This window comes from Tachypleus tridentatus, unplaced genomic scaffold, assembly GCF_004210375.1.
Source record: "Tachypleus tridentatus isolate NWPU-2018 unplaced genomic scaffold, ASM421037v1 Hic_cluster_1, whole genome shotgun sequence".
Lineage (NCBI taxonomy): Eukaryota > Metazoa > Arthropoda > Merostomata > Xiphosura > Limulidae > Tachypleus > Tachypleus tridentatus.
Window position 1 is genome coordinate 31,403,420 of NW_027467777.1, and position 16,520 is coordinate 31,419,939.

The 16,520-nt window shown below is 34.3% G+C and overlaps 2 protein-coding genes across 3 annotated transcripts in view; both read left to right on the top strand.

The window, feature by feature from the left end:
* The window catches only part of LOC143241959 (granulin-2-like), a 214,628-nt gene that overhangs the window by 134,217 nt on the left and 63,891 nt on the right, over positions 1–16,520 (top strand). The gene's annotated exons all lie outside the window — the stretch shown is intronic.
* On the top strand, positions 2,127–6,793 carry LOC143241962 (putative peptidase C1-like protein F26E4.3). Its single transcript, XM_076485297.1, has 4 exons — positions 2,127–2,172; positions 2,730–2,843; positions 3,186–3,228; positions 5,966–6,793. The coding sequence occupies exons 2-4, from the start codon at positions 2,821–2,823 to the stop codon at positions 6,107–6,109; spliced, it is 210 nt and encodes a 69-aa protein (XP_076341412.1). The 5' UTR covers positions 2,127–2,172; positions 2,730–2,820; the 3' UTR covers positions 6,110–6,793.

Below are 16,520 nucleotides of genomic sequence, written 5' to 3' on the forward strand. Positions count from 1 at the left end.
TTCTGATTGTAGAAACATGTACTTTCACATCAACAGTAGCCAGAGCCTGCTGTAGGTCCCGTGATGATATGTTAGGGTTTTTGGAGACCTCTTTTAGCATCTTGCGGTCTGCTCTCGGGGTGAACTTGCTTGGACGACCAGACCTGTTGACAGTTGTTTTGAAAGTCCTCCACTTCTTGACTATTTTCCAGACAGTGGAATGGCTGATTTCAAAATCTTTGGGATTTTTTAAAATCCCTTACCAGACTCATAAGCTGCTACAATTTTCTTTCGGAAGGTCTCAGACAGCTCTTTTGCTCTCACCATGGTGCTCACTCTCACTTCAACAGTCAGGAGCACACCAAACTAAATGTCTGAGGTTTAAATAGGACAAGCCTCATTAAAAATGCTGAGTAACGATCTTCTAATCATGTACACCTGGTGTGATACACCTGTGTGTGAGTTGAGCCATTTTAAGTGGGAATAAATGTGGGGGGTGTCCTAACTTTTTTCTCAGTTAAAATATTCATTTGTGTAGAATTACATTTACAGAAGATCATGAAAAGTCTTTTCTTCAGTTTTAATTGTTTACTTATATTCCTATAATCTCTCAGTATTGTAAAAATTGAGATTAAATATCTATATATCCAAAAATGTTACACAAATACACAGGCTTTCATAGGGTGTCCTAACTTTTTCACATGACTGTATATAAATTACTATCTATCAGATGAGAATACGTAACGTATTGATTGATGGATAACGTTGGTATTCTTAAGAAATTATACTTTTTGGGGGGTGGACAGTGGGGTAGTTTCAAAGAGGACTCATTTTTATCCAAACAGTGTTTCGTCTTGATCGCTGGCTTTCTCATTGTTTAACACATTTTATTCTAAAATGTTTCTAACATTTTAGGCTCACGTCAGAACAGTGCTATCCTTACACAAGTGGACACTCAGGTAAAAAAGGACTTTGCAGAATTCCTCGTGGACGACACAAACGTTTCCGATGTCCATCTGGTATACGGGGTGTAAAGAATAGGTCAACTCCTCCTTATCGGGTTGGTCCGTCGGTGAGAAACTGTTAAATTATATCACTAGTAATAATATACAGATGTTTAGCAGTTAACAGTTAAAGAGATTTTCTGTGTTTTAAATACAGATTGATTTGTTTTGAATTTCGCCCAAAGTTACGAGGGGTATCTGCGCTAGCCGTCCCTTATGTAGCTTTGTAAGGCTAGAGGGAAGACAGCTGGTCATCACCACCCACCGCCAACTGTTAGGCTACTCTTTTACCGACGAATAGTAAGATTGACATTATAACGCCCCCACAGCTGAAAGGGCAAGCATGTTTGGTGTGACGGGGATTCGAACCCGTGACCTTCAGATTACGAGTCGAGTTCCCTAAACCACCTAGCCTTATTCGGTTTATGCTGTTTGAAAGACAATTTCACTGTAACTTTGTGATCTGGCCACTTCGGGTATCGAAATTCAAATTTTAGCAGTATAAGTCCAACGCACTGAACTTACTGAACCAAAATCTTGACCAGTGACCAAGCCTTTGTAGCATGGCTTAAAAATGAAGAACTGTAGCCTTACCAACATCAGTTACTAACTAATATTCCATTCTTACGATTTGTATCTTGAAATGTTCAAAGGCTCATTAAACTGAACATACGTCCGACCCATTCCTATCTTGTGGTTGATGTTCTAACTAATTACGTAAGAGTGACGTCACGCAGTTAGTTTAATAAACGTGAACCCATAGCTAAGGATCATGTTATATTTCAAACCATAATTTTTCAGGTTTTTTTCGTCAGCATCAGTGATTTCGTTTTCCTAAACGTACTTTGTAGGGTGGATGGTGAACACATTTGGGAAACACAAATCAGTATTTTGGTGTTCCACAAATTTAAAAGCCAAATATTTGGAACCACTTTTGAGAGACCTAATATTTTTATCGATCGATTGAACTTCGAATCCAACCAAAATTTTAAGTATAAGGCAGATTTTTCTACGTTAAAATTGTAGAAATGTTTCAGAAATATGCTAGGGTAAAATTTCTTAATATCGAGGGAAAAGAAACAATCAACTAATTTTATTAAAGTATCTTTAAAGAATAAAAATTAATACATTTTTTTTACGATAGAGAGTGACATCATGCATGAAATTTATAAGAACGGACCAGTCCAAGGTAAGACTATCTTATCAGATTTCTAATACATGAAATTAAATATACGTGCTAGCTTGTATATATTCCAACTTACCTGTCATCATGTTATAGTTAATATTTTCATTAGATGACAGTGTGATTTTCATGAATAATTATAAAAAGTAGTAGGCCTAACAGTTTTTGTAAAAATGAATAATAAAGTTTAGGTAAAACTATTGTATCTTCTCTTTTTCCTCCACACTATTTCTATTAATAGTATTCGTTAAATGTGTGTTAATATGATTATGTTCATTATTGTTTATTTCTTCATTATTATAATATTAACATACTATATAGATTTAGAACTAGTCTATGATCGTCGAATCTTGTGATGTTTTATTGGGATTATGACCGAAACCATCCTTAAAATCAAAGCAACTCAACTGATGAAATAATACATTCTGGTATTTATAATAAAAAACTATATGTTTAATTACACGTACTCGTTACCAGTTTGATCTCTATAAACAGTTTTCCTTGATTTGTAGTTAATATTATTTGATTATCCTGAATCCATTGTGTTATTTTTTATTTGTCAGCAACCTTCCGTGTGATGCAGGATTTCTTCAGCTATGCTAGCGGCATCTACCGAAAGTTACCACTAACTAATACAAATCCTTCCAATCAAGGATGGCACCCGTTCGAATCATAGGGTACAAAAATGTTTTGTTTTATTTTAATCTAATAACAAAGAAACAGTTCTAACAATGAAATTATACATGATATATTGAGAAACAAATTATTATTAACAATTTTATAATATTCTTATAACACAAATTATCATTACCCGCATTATCTTTAAATAAATATTACTGAATGTAACAAATAAACAAGTTCACATATTAAAGGATCATTTCTTGGGCAGAAAGCTACAGTATTAATTTTATATTTTTTGTTAACGGTACAACCGTATGACGTTTAGTTTTAACATATAACATGACCATTGTTATTATATATAATCTTAAAGTGCCATGTTCAATATAGCTCCTTTACAGGTGGGGCGTGGAGAAGAGAGGGGATAAACACAAGAAGTACTGGGTACGTAATCTATCTGTTTAAATAAGTTAAGAAAGGTGTATAGTCTTGTAGCTTTACAGTAACTGTTGTAGTCATGTTATGTAGCTTTACAGTAACAGGTGTAGTCATGTTATGTAGCTTTACAGTAACTGTTGTAGTCTTGTTATGTAGCTTTACAGTAACTGGTGTGGTCATGTTATGTAGCTTTACAGTAACTGGTGTATCATGTTATGTAGCTTTACAGTAACTGTTGTAGTCTTGTTATGTAGCTTTACAGTAACTGGTGTAGTCATGTTATGTAGCTTTACAGTAACTGGTGTGGTCATGTTATGTAGCATTACAGTAACTGGTGTAGTCATGTTATGTAGCTTTACAGTAACTGGTGTGGTCATGTTATGTAGCATTACAGTAACTGGTGTAGTCATGTTATGTAGCTTTACAGTAACTGGTGTGGTCATGTTATGTAGCTTTACAGTAACTGGTGTAGTCATGTTATGTAGCTTTACAGTAACTGGTGTGGTCATGTTATGTAGCTTTACAGTAACTGGTGTAGTCATGTTATGTAGCTTTATAGTAACTGTTGTAGTCATGTTATGTAGCTTTACAGTAACTGGTGTAGTCATGTTATGTAGCTTTACAGTAACTTGTGTAGTCATGTTATGTAGATTTATGGTGTAGTCATGTTATGTAGCATCACAGTAACTGGTGTAGTCATGTTATGTAGCTTTACAGTAACTGGTGTGGTCATGTTATGTAGCATTACAGTAACTGGTGTAGTCATGTTATGTAGCTTTACAGTAACTGGTGTGTCATGTTATGTAGCATTACAGTAACTGGTGTAGTCATGTTATGTAGCTTTACAGTAACTGGTGTGGTCATGTTATGTAGCTTTACAGTAAATGGTGTAGTCATTTTATGTAGCTTTACAGTAACTGGTGTGGTCATGTTATGTAGCTTTACAGTAACTGGTGTAGTCATGTTATGTAGCTTTACAGTAACTGGTGTGGTCATGTTATGTAGCTTTACAGTAACTGGTGTAGTCATGTTATGTAGCTTTATAGTAACTGGTGTAGTCATGTTATGTAGCTTTATAGTAACTGGTGTAGTCATGTTATGTAGCTTTATAGTAACTGGTGTAGTCATGTTATGTAGCTTTACAGTAACTGGTGTAGTCATGTTATGTAGCTTTACAGTAACTGTTGTAGTCATGTTATGTAGCTTTACAGTAACTTGTGTAGTCATGTTATGTAGCTTTACAGAACTGGTGTAGTCATGTTATGTAGCTTTACAGTAACTTGTGTAGTCATGTTATGTAGCTTTACAGTAACTGGTGTGAGTCATATTATGTAGCTTTACAGTAACTTGTGTAGTCATGTTATGTAGATTTATGGTGTAGTCATGTTATGTAGCATTACAGTAACTGGTGTAGTCATGTTATGTAGCTTTACAGTAACTGGTGTAGTCATGTTATGTAGCTTTACAGTAACTGGTGTAGTCATGTTATGTAGCTTTACAGTAACTGGTGTGGTCATGTTATGTAGCTTTACAGTAACTGGTGTAGTCATGTTATGTAGCTTTTCAGTAACTGGTGTGGTCATGTTATGTAGATTTATGGTGTAGTCATGTTATGTAGCTTTACAGTAACTGGTGTAGTCATGTTATGTAGATTTATGGTGTAGTCATGTTATGTGCTCTATAGTTTGATTTGTGAGTGACAAGACTTTGCCACAAATGTATCTTTACGACTTTTAATAAACGTGAGCATTAATAAATAACACATAGTTTGTAATTAATAAACATAAGTGTGTGTATCAGAGATTATTTAATATATTCACACACTAGTGTGCTGGATTCATGTTTCCCATGAGTTTAGGTGTGGTTTGTGGTTGACCTATGTCTTCAAGGACAGAAAAGACAGTTAAAAAATAAACTGTACAAACGTGATTTGGACGTAAATAAAGTGTATATTAAACTGTGAAATATTTATATCAGTTGTATCTATGAAACTTCTGTGTGTTACGACAAAGTCCAACAGTCTAATTGGTAGGTTTAGATGGAATTCATTACCTAATCTAGTATAACCTAATTCATAAGCAACCTATAATTATTGTATTTTCTTTAAATGAACGTCTAATCACATGATGTTGTAGGGATCGTAACTTTAATACAGCACTTGTTTGTTTTTAATATTTTACCGGGCACAGCATGGCCAGATGGTTAAGGCACTCGACTCATAATCTGAGGGTCGCGGGTTCGAATCCCCGTCACACTAGACATGCTCGCCATTTCAGCCATGGGGGCGTTATAATGTAACGGTCAATCCTACTAGTCGTTGGTAAAAGAGTAGCCCCAGAGTTAGCGGTAGGTGGTGATGACTAGCTGCCTTCCCTCTAGTCTTACACTGCTAAATTAGGGACGGCTAGCGCAGATAGCCCTCGTGTAGCTTTGCGCGAAATTCAAAAACAATATTTTTACCAACTCACGGTATGACACGTATATCTCTAGAGGTAAATAATATTGTAATTATGCGATTCTCTGTCTCTCTACTTACGTATGAACAGTGAATTTCTTACATAGATTGTATTTCTTCTCACAGTAGAACAGTGGATATTGAATAGACTTACAACGGTAAAATTCTGTGTTCGATTCGTCGCAGTAGACATAGCAGAGGGCGCAATGTGTCTCTGTTCTAAACAAACAAACAGTATTACATTTCACAGTTTATTTCATTATTTTGGGTTTTGTTCTGGTTTTACAGATCTGCGCTAACTCCTGGGGATCCGGATGGGGCGAAGATGGCTACTTTCGAATCATCAGAGGTCAGAACGAATGTGACATAGAGACCTTCGTTGTTGGAGTGTGGGCGAAAAGAAACAGCCTGAGAAGAACTAATGCCGGTTAATAAAACAGCTTTCCTCCCTCAATAAACCTACATAAAATCAAACTAATTTACTAAGGGAGTAGCAGTCTTAGGTGAATATTTCTGACAGTAAAAGGAAGTTAAATGGTTTTTAATTTTTACACTTGCTTAGTTGTTTTTTTTTTAAATAAAAGTAATGTTAAAAGTATAATACAGATGTCGCTTTCATATGCTATCCCACTAAAATGATCAAAATTCATTTTATTTAGACTTTACCAGCTGATGGTGGGCTCATAGTTTAGTTAATAGCTGTTTTCTTATATTTAATATCAAGATAACCTAGCAGTCTAATTGAAAATGTTATTTTTGTCCTACCCTAAATAAATGGTCAACTTTTTTTCCACATTTTATTTAACAACACCTTATGTTTTACTTCTTAATAAAAACTTTACATGTTCAAACAATTCACTGATAGATGATTATGTGATACGTTAACACTGAGTTGTCATGAGAAGTTCAACGTATTTACTCTCTCTTAAAGTGTATTGAAAGTTAAATAAATGTCTAACCATCTCTCTATGATATGTAATGAAATTTAATAACAGTCAGAAGTTAATTTCTTAAAATCACATAGACATGATGACGTATTAGAATTATGATTTATGTCTACAGAACGAGGATTTATTAAAAGTTTATTTTTACATCATTGAAATAAAAACAGTTGTTGTATTCAAGTCTCTTTGTAATTTAAAACTTGCTGTCTTTTATTTAGTAGCTTAAACTAATCATAATTCTTAATATTAGATTATTAATTTTTATGTGCGTTTATAAAGGCACAATTTTAATGAATGTTAAATTTATTTTGTGTATTACCAATGATATAATTTTAACACTTAAAAGTTATGTTTGCTTCTTTGTGTGTTACTGTTACCCAGTCGTAATAATAAAACGTTTAATTCGTTGAGACACAAATTATAAAGGTGGCTCTCAGTATTTCCGGACACTGCCAAATATTCATCTGTGATAAAATGAAAATCACGTTTTCTTGTAGCAGTATCGGTTAAGCCTATCACACGAGTTGTTTGTAATACAGTAGTGGCAATGTTTGTGAGCTGCGTTTTCATTATACAGGGTTAAAAAAAAAAATAAGTCGTACTTTTAGCTTGATGTTAAATTGTATTGATACTGCGGGGGGACAACTAAAAATTATATAGGTAATTATGAGGTTGTGGTCCCTCTAATAATGACATTGACAACAAAAAATGGACTTAATAATTATGCGAAGTTTGGAAAGGTTTCGTTAGATCTAAAATCGTAAACAAGCAAGTTTCGTGTGAGAATTATTCTCTTTATTTTGTGTCAGTTTTTTTCATGGCTAACATTTGAGGTGGAGGTAGTTTGTCCAGTTATAATACCAGTCCACCATGAAACTCAGCAGATAGCCTAGTGTGGCTTTACTATAAGAAAAACACACACCATGTGTTAACTCTAATTTATCTTTGCAGTTTTAGAACATACGACTTATAAGTTGTGATTTATTCAAATATATAACAGTATTAGGAAAAATGAAAGTATCTCTTGAATGTGATTCTTGTTTATGTAGGTATCTACATGATAGCACATTAATTTATAGGAAAAATGTTATCAGTTTTTGTTGTTTTTCTAACCCTCGTTTAAACATAAAGTTGACATGTCCATTCTATAAAAACTTGGAGGTATTAATCTAACTGAGTTACTTGTTATTTAGGGAAAACGTGTTTTGGCCAGAATTTCGCAAATCATGTTGTTTTTAAAATAATTCCTTCGGTGTTGTTATTCAACAACCTTAAACTATTCTAGACGTAAATTTGAAATGAATAAAGAGTGCTATTTTTTGTATTTCATTTTTATTAATCCAAATTTTAGCGAAATTCAATTTGCTTTATATGTATAAACTTAGCATACTTTAATGTAAGTAGGCTTAACTCGCTAATTTCTTGGTATCTTAAACTCCAATTTTAATCACTTTTATAACTACAGTATAACTATAGGTTAAATTCACTTTAAAATAACCGAATCAAATAAAGTTATTGTATTTGGAAATTATGTCCTTTGTTTTTGCCTTGGTCAGTATTTGTTTTTCAACTTTCAAGCTAGTAATTTAAAAATAAGTATTTGTTGATTCAGTTCACATTGAAAATTGTTTTCAGTACTACATGATTTTAACTTGTTTTTTAAAATCCTGTTAAAATACCAAGTAATTAATTATTTTGAGGTTTCCAAATTACATAACGAACAACAAGTGAAAAGTAAAGATATTTTACCAAGTATTTCGAACCATCAGTATTGGTTACAGACAGACGATGGTTTTAAATATTACAAGTATAAATCAATATATTACGTAAGTTTAAATATTCTACGTGATAGTTATTGTAACAAGTTTCGTCCAAACGTTTTGTTGAAAAAGTGCTGTAATGTGTGTTGAAACACTACACCATATTAACTAGAAACAAAGATAAAAAATGAAAACTGTGTTGTTATTGGAACGTAGATTTGAGTTTGTAGAGAAACATCATGAAACAATGCGCCATTTTTCAATTAGTTTATAATAAAATAGTTTTAATCTCAGTATATCTACAAACTTTGTTAACATGAGGATATATATTTCAGTCTATTCATCTAGTTTTAGAACTTATGAGTAATTTCATTTATTCATAAAAAACTAACTAACCTGAAGTCGACAAACGTATGTGAGCTACTGTTACTGATGATGATTTATTTTGATTAGTGTAAGGCCTATTAGCATTCTAACACTGTATTTTATGGGGATTTAACTTTTAAAAATTAAAAGAGCGTATAACAGTAGTATTCCAACCGCACTATATTTCACGTATCCATTGACGACTACATGCTTAGCTAATCACTACCGGACTAGATATATAATACAGTTTCAAAAAATATAATAGGCCTTATACTAACGTTTAATGACGTATATTGTAATCATATCTCGCCAGTTTTCATGAGCGTCAACAGTAATGTGTCACATCTTGTATCAGCCATAGCAAGAACGAAAGATAAAGCACGTGCCGTAATCAAAACAACACCGATCTTTTGTTTTTATTCTGTTGTTTTTTTCGTCATAATTGTTGCTGTAAAATATGACAGAGGTAATTCTTGTGCAGTTAATGGTTGTTCACATAATTGCTGAAAACTGAATACATGAAAGGAATTTATGTGTGAAACAAACGGAAAATTGCATAAAGTCAGCATGTGTTTAATCTTGTTTATATTCGTTCTATGCCGTCTGATAAGCCAACAAAGCTTGAATAGATTAAACTCATTAACCAAAAAAACATTACAGAAGAAAGTGTGTGTTTGTTCCAAGCACTATTTAGAAGACGGAGATTAACACATGTCCAAAGATTAAAGTAACTTACGAAACTAATGCTATAACCCAGGGGTTCCCAACCTTTTGGCACTTGCGACCCCTTACCTAAAAGTTTGAAACCCATGTGGCCCCCCTACTTTGGGCTTACTATCAGCAGCTTAATTTTTCTTTTATTTTCTGTGAAGGAGAGGGAAAGAAACATCTAAAAAAATATTTTAAAATTCTGTAATTATTTATTAGCAAATTAAATCACACTGGTCCAACCTGAATTCACAAAAAGAACATATATTTCCTAAAATAATATTAACATAGGTTTGAACAGCTATCCAACCCAGCTAGTGAGATGCCTGATGTTGCATTTCAGCAGCAAGCTTTGAAATTCGTGGCCGAGCGTTTGTTAGATCCAGTCTCATGTCATCTCCAACATCCAATCTGTTCCTATTCTTTGTTTTTATATTGACAAGAGTGGAAAAAACCTGCCTCACACAAGTAGGTAGAAGCAAATGGAACAAGGACACGTAAAGCTATCATGCTGACTTTGGAGTATGACTGATACATAGCGCACCAGAACTGAGTCACGGATTTCACCTTGAAGAGATCACGAGCTGAAGAGTCGTTCCTTAGATCCAGAAATTCATCTTGGATATCATCTGGGATGCTGGATACATCAAGTTCAGTACAAAATGGGTTCCTTACCAGGGCCTCCTGTTCCTGTGATAGCTCAGGGAAGTAACGCTCGACTTCCTTTTCTAGAGACTGAAGATGTTCGGTAATCTCATTCTTGAGGAACTGATCCAGTTGGATCTGAGACTCATCCGTCACTCCACAAAGTTTTTCAAACATATTGATGTTTCCAAGATTGGTTTTCCGACGCCAGTTCTGCAGTTTGGAAACAAAGGCCCGAAGCCTATCTTGAAAAAGGAGAACATGCGTTTCCCTTCCTTGAAGCTTCAAATTGAGCTTGTTCAGCTGGTCAAAAATGTCGGCTAGGTACGCAACCCTTTTATTCCATGCTTCATCTTCGAAGTGAGCTACAAGATCTTTCCTTTCTTGAGTCTCCAGGAATAGCTTTATTTCATCTTTCATTTCAAAGACACGATTAATAACGTTTCCTTTCGACAACCAACGTACTGCTGTGTAGAAGAGAAGGACTTCGTGGTCAACATTCATGTTTTTGCATAGTTCTTTGAATAGGCGAGTCTTGAGTGCTTGAGTCTTCACATAATTTACAATTTTTATTACAGATTCGAGTACTTCCTGCAGAGAGGCAGGGAGAATCTTACTGGCGAGAGCATATCGGTGAATCATGCAGTGGATGCCCTTGCTTGAGGTGCTAGCTTCTTTACTCTCGACTGGAATCCTGATTTCGATCCCAGCATAGCCGGTGCTCCATCCATACAAACCCCACACACGTTTTCCCATTGAAGATCTTCGTCTTGATAAAAGTTTAAACTTTTTCCATGACACCATCAGCTTTTGTTGTGGTTTCAAGTGCACTGCAGAATAAGAATTCGTCTTTGATGTCACCTGAATTAATGTATCTCACGAAGACAAGCAACTGAGAACATGAACTTACATCTGTTGACTCGTCGAGCTGAAAGGAGAACAAAGAGGAACCCTTGATTTCAGTCAAAACCTGTTCCTTCACATCCATAGACATTTTAGAAATGCGCCTCTGTATAGTATTATTTGACAGGGATGCTTGCTGCATCTTCTTTGCACTGGCTTCTCCAAGAATAAGATTTACTGATTTCACTATGCAGGGTTTAAGAAGTGTTTCTCCAATCGTGTGAGGCTTTTCTTTGTTTAGCAATTTTGAATGCAATCTCATCTGAAGCTTCCACTACGGCTGCACTCTGCTGCTGAAACGACCCACTTCTATCGATTCTTTGGCTTTTAAGACACCGTTCATGCCGTTTGAAGAAATCCAAACCCTTCTTTGAGTGTTCTGGATGTTTCGTCTCGAGATGACGCTTGAGTTTTGATAGTTTCATTGATTCTGCACCAGTTTCTCGATGCCGTCGTTGGCGAGCACAGTGGTGAAGCCAATGTTGAGGTAGCATTCTGAGTATCTGCGCAGTTTAGCCATGGACACAACTCATAGCTTACTTCTGCTTACTTATCTCCTTGTTAAAATAAAATAAAAATGTTGAATAATGAACGCTTTGGCAACTGTAGATCTTACACTGACTACTTGTGGGGGGGTGCAGGTAGAGTAATGATGGGGTAAGTATTGGGAGGGAAGGGAGCGTGGCCAGTCGCGTCATCCACCAATCAGCAACGGACATGTGACTCACGTGTCGACAGCGAGCACACACACATTTAATCACAGCTAAACAGACACACAAGCATACGTACATGCGCGTGCACTCACATACTTGCTACTCACTAGTACACACATACATACAGTTGCAGACACATACACTTTCACATAGGCACGCATACATACACCCATAATATCACCTAATGACATTGAACTAACGTTGCACACGTTTTGCTTTGCACCGAAACAAAAAAAAAATGTAATTGATGAAATAAAATTAATGTTATCCCAAGCTACTTCTAACAAGGCTACGTGACTCCCTACCAAGGCTTCGCGACCCCTGGGAATCGCGACCCACCGGTTGGGAACCGATCGGACCAAACTGTTGAAACATTGACAAAATCCAAGTGTCAAACTAAATTGACACTATGCAATGACGAAACATGCGATTTTCTATAAAGTAAATTAGACAGCTCGGTTAGCGAAACAAATAGTATTAATTCACATGGTATTTGTTATAAAACATTTGCTTAAGTTTATCACTTTTTGATAAAACTACGTGAGGGCTATCTACGATAGTCGTCTATTATTCAGCAGTGTAATACTAGATGGAAGGCAGCTATTCATTACTACACACCACCAACACTTGGGCTATTCTTTTACCAACTAATAGTAAGATTGATTGTCACATATAACGCTTCTACGGCTGAAAGGGCGAGCATGTTTGGTGCGACGAAGATTCGAACCCACGACCCTCAGATTACGAGTCGAGTGTCTTAACCCACCTGGCCATGCCGGGCAGTTTACTTGACTATCAACTTTGTTATAGAGGTTTTATACGTGATAGTGACCATAGTTAAACACAGAAATGAACAGATGTTCAAACAAGGTTTTGTCAGACAAATGTAATTTTAACTTGAAGGGGGGAAAAATATCTTAAAGTGAAACTTTAATGACCGACAAGTATTCTCCACATTGGTTTAGTATATGTCTCATATCGAGACTTTTAATTTTAAGGTGGAGACTAAAGATCAAATAATGTTTGTCGTAATGAGGTTAAAATTTCACATCTGATGACTTTAGCCTCAAGTTTGGAATATCAACAAACATAGCATGCAAAGATTGTTATCCTTGGGTTTAGTCTTGACTGAACCATTGAATTCACTTATAACTTAGCTTCCAAGAATTATAACAATAAAGTGTTATCCCAAATCTTCCATGTAAAACCGTTACTGTACAACACTAATAATTAACTGTTTAGAAACATTTAATGAGAAACCAGTCAACCTCAGGAACAAGTGAGACCTAGAGAAACAATACGTCCCACAATACAGCTAAGTGTTTGTAACAACGTGGACAGATTATACTCGTTTCAAAATGATAATGGATGAAGTACAAGTGGTAATTTTACACTTGTACATTTTTGTTTGATGATAAAAAACTTTAAAGTAAAGAAAATGTAACCTGCTGGTAAGAAATTACTAAACTCTATGTGTTATCTCAAACTGATTAATACATATCTTATTAACGTGCTATGAAGATGAAACATTTCTATGGTTTTGTTGTCCTTTCGAAAATTTCGTTCGTACTTTCACACAATATATCACGACTCCTGGTGACAAACCCGTAAATGTTTCAGTCCATACAGCTCAAAACATTTAATTAATAGAAATCAATAAATAAATATTTCTAAAACACAAAATATATTTTTGATGAGTTTTTGCTTCGTGTCATAAAAATCATGTGGAAATCAAAGTAATAACATGACACATGTTATTCATTAAATCATGTTGTAAGTCTGCATGTTGTCTCTATCTTAATTATAAATTGTATAAATATAAGATACTGATAAGTAAGTCCACGTATCACATAGCGTGTCCACAGAAAACATTATTTATATTTGTAAACAAAGCTTACAACTGTTATTTATACATTTCAGAAGACTTCATAGAAACTGATATCACATGATTGTAAAACATATAATTATACTGACAAAGGTAAGATCGAAGACAGTTTACTTAGAATTATGGAAATTCGTTTCATGTCCTGCATCTTTGTGAACTGAACACAATAAATAATTTATTTAAGGTATCACAACCTTTAACTACAAGAATTTCAACCAGAAAAACACAACAAAACAAATTGATGCATAGTGTTTGACTGAATGTTTTAAACCATTACATTAAAATAAATAAAAAACATATAACTAAGTTTAAATTCAGAGACCATAATTTTTAAAGCGTTGCTAAACACAAAACAATCTCATTTAATCTCGTCACTATGTCAATATTTTCTTATAATAAAGCGTATATAATCTGGAAACACAAGAACTTACACAGTGTGCAGTAAGTTACACATTTCGTAATCTTCAGTATTTGTAATAACATTCATTTAACCATATAAAACGAGGTTAAAAACTGGTTATAAAATGTTCTACCACATTTTATTTTCAAAACTGAGGTACAAACACCATTTTGTACAAACATAATATTTTCCAGACGAAAACCATTTCATTTACGTTTGTTCAGTGTTTATTAGGCACTGAATTTTTTACTGTGTCCATATTTAAAATTTTATTTGAACTGTTTGTTTGTTTTTAATTTTAGTGAAAAACTGCTTTAGGTTATCTGCGCTAGCCGTCCGTAATTTAACAGTGTAACACCAGAGGGAAGGCAGCTAATCATCACTACCTACTGCCTATTATTGAGGTAATCATTTAACAAAGAATAGTGGGATTCACCGTCACGTTATAACGACATCCCGGCACAAGAAGTATGTTCAGTGTGATGTGGATTCGAACCCGCGAAACACAGATTATAAGTCGAGTGCACTAACCACCTGGCCATGCCGGGGCTCGTCAGGAGTTAGAGACGACAGGTTTTTATCAACACAGACACAAATTCCTTTTTCTAAAAAAATTAGTAATCGTTTTGTAATAAAAAGTTCAACCTCATGTCCATGTTTTGTACATGTATTGCCAGTAACTGTCACACGTAAAACTTAAGAATATTGTACGTCATTCGTATTTCTATCCACACATCACAATAACTTTGTAGATCTTTATAATGACAATGATTTGTTTGTTGTGTCCCATCAGCTCTGAAAATCTCTGGACTCAGCGAAACGTATTGTTTAACAATAGATACAGCGAACGTAGTGCGATTGGAATAATTTTTTCACTTTCTAGTGTTTGAATATCCTTAAGCAGTAGATCTAGTGTACTTTAGTGGTACAATAGTATGTCTACAGACTGTTCTCCTAAAAACCGGGCTTCGTTACCCGTGTTAAGCAGATTGTCCTTCGTGTAACTTTGTTTAATAACAAATAAACAAACTAGATGCAGAATTCTATGTTCAAAAGGTCGCTTACACCATAAATTCTAACGAACGTGACGCATTATTCTGTTTGTAAGTATTGTAAGTTTGTAAGGTATGACATTTCTTCTGAGTTTCTCACAAACCTAATTTTAATTTTATATTTATTGTGTTTAAAATAATAACAGTCTACAATTACTGTATGTAAAACAATGCATGTTGAATATATTTTACTTTATAAACAAACTTACCCACATTAATGTCAGACTCATGGTTGAGATATGTTTGTTTTATCACTGTTTTGTCAAACTGTTTTGATGATTTGAGGTTCGATATATTATAATAAAACAGTCTTTATCACATATACTTTTATTTATAACTTTTATTTTTCTCGTCAATTTTAGTGACATGGAAAGCATATCAGTTAAAATATAGACTTTAATTTTAAAACAAAAATTTTAAAGGTTTTTGTTTGTTTTTAATTTCCGTGCTCAACTCAAGATTTTCCAGCTTCGACGAGAGATGTCGCTGTCGGCGCACCACCCACTAATGCACCAGCAAAGGTTAAACAGTGATGACATCTGGTAGAATCTGCTGAACAATAATGTAGAGACTGGCAACATGTTTTACCACTACAGCAACAGACGGCATTGCGATATGGGCAACAACCAGAATAGAATGTTTATCACTGATCGTTTCGACTCTCCCAAGTAATATCATCATAACCTTTATTTTACTTCACACTATCAAGAGACTAAGTTAAGGAAAACAAAACTTTTAGCTGCTGTCGTGAACCAAGACCAAGTATTTTAATTACTGTGTAAACAAGTGTTTTATATCTAAAATTAATAAGAAACCTAACAAAGAGCACAACTTCTATAACCGTTTAACCCTCAATTTTAATATTATAAGATGTATAATAACATGTCTGTGATAAAAATTTTTCAATTCAACTATTTTAAAAATAAATTGTAAACAGTATAAAAATATAACTTGGCGAATTAGCTGAATTAATTATATATTATGTGCACGTTCATCTGTTAATGTATGTGACCTGTTTCTTATTTTACTTCTTGGTTCTCCGAACGATGGCGCTGTAGATGACAATAGAAACATGGAGAGACTGGTTCAACAAAATTAACTGTTTATTTTATGAAAGTTTTACCGTGTAAAACAGTTTAGTACATTTTAGTTTTATCGTGTTATATAACTTACGTTCAGGTTGATGATTTAGTAGGAAGTCGTTCATTCCACAGATTCCAACAATTCCTTTGCAGAATCAGATCACGTGATTAAATACATAATAAAGACAAACTGATATGTAATATCAAAATTCTTTCACAAACTTACCATAAGCGTCTCCCGCTAGGACGACAAGAGAGAACAGAAGCAGGAATGCGGTCTTCATGTCCACAGTATACGAATCACAAGACACTGAAGAGATTCAAAATAAATCAAAACAATTTAATAATACAGGAACAAAACTTACAACGGAATTCCAAAAAACGA

Bases quoted from the DNA above. Each gene is read 5' to 3' on its own strand.
- LOC143241962 (XM_076485297.1), top strand. From the start codon at position 2,821: ATGGCACCCGTTCGAATCATAGG. The intron at 2,844-3,185 runs GTACAAAAATGT...GCTCCTTTACAG, and splicing joins GCACCCGTTCGAATCATAGG to GTGGGGCGTGGAGAAGAGAG. The intron at 3,229-5,965 runs GTACGTAATCTA...CTGGTTTTACAG, and splicing joins ATAAACACAAGAAGTACTGG to ATCTGCGCTAACTCCTGGGG.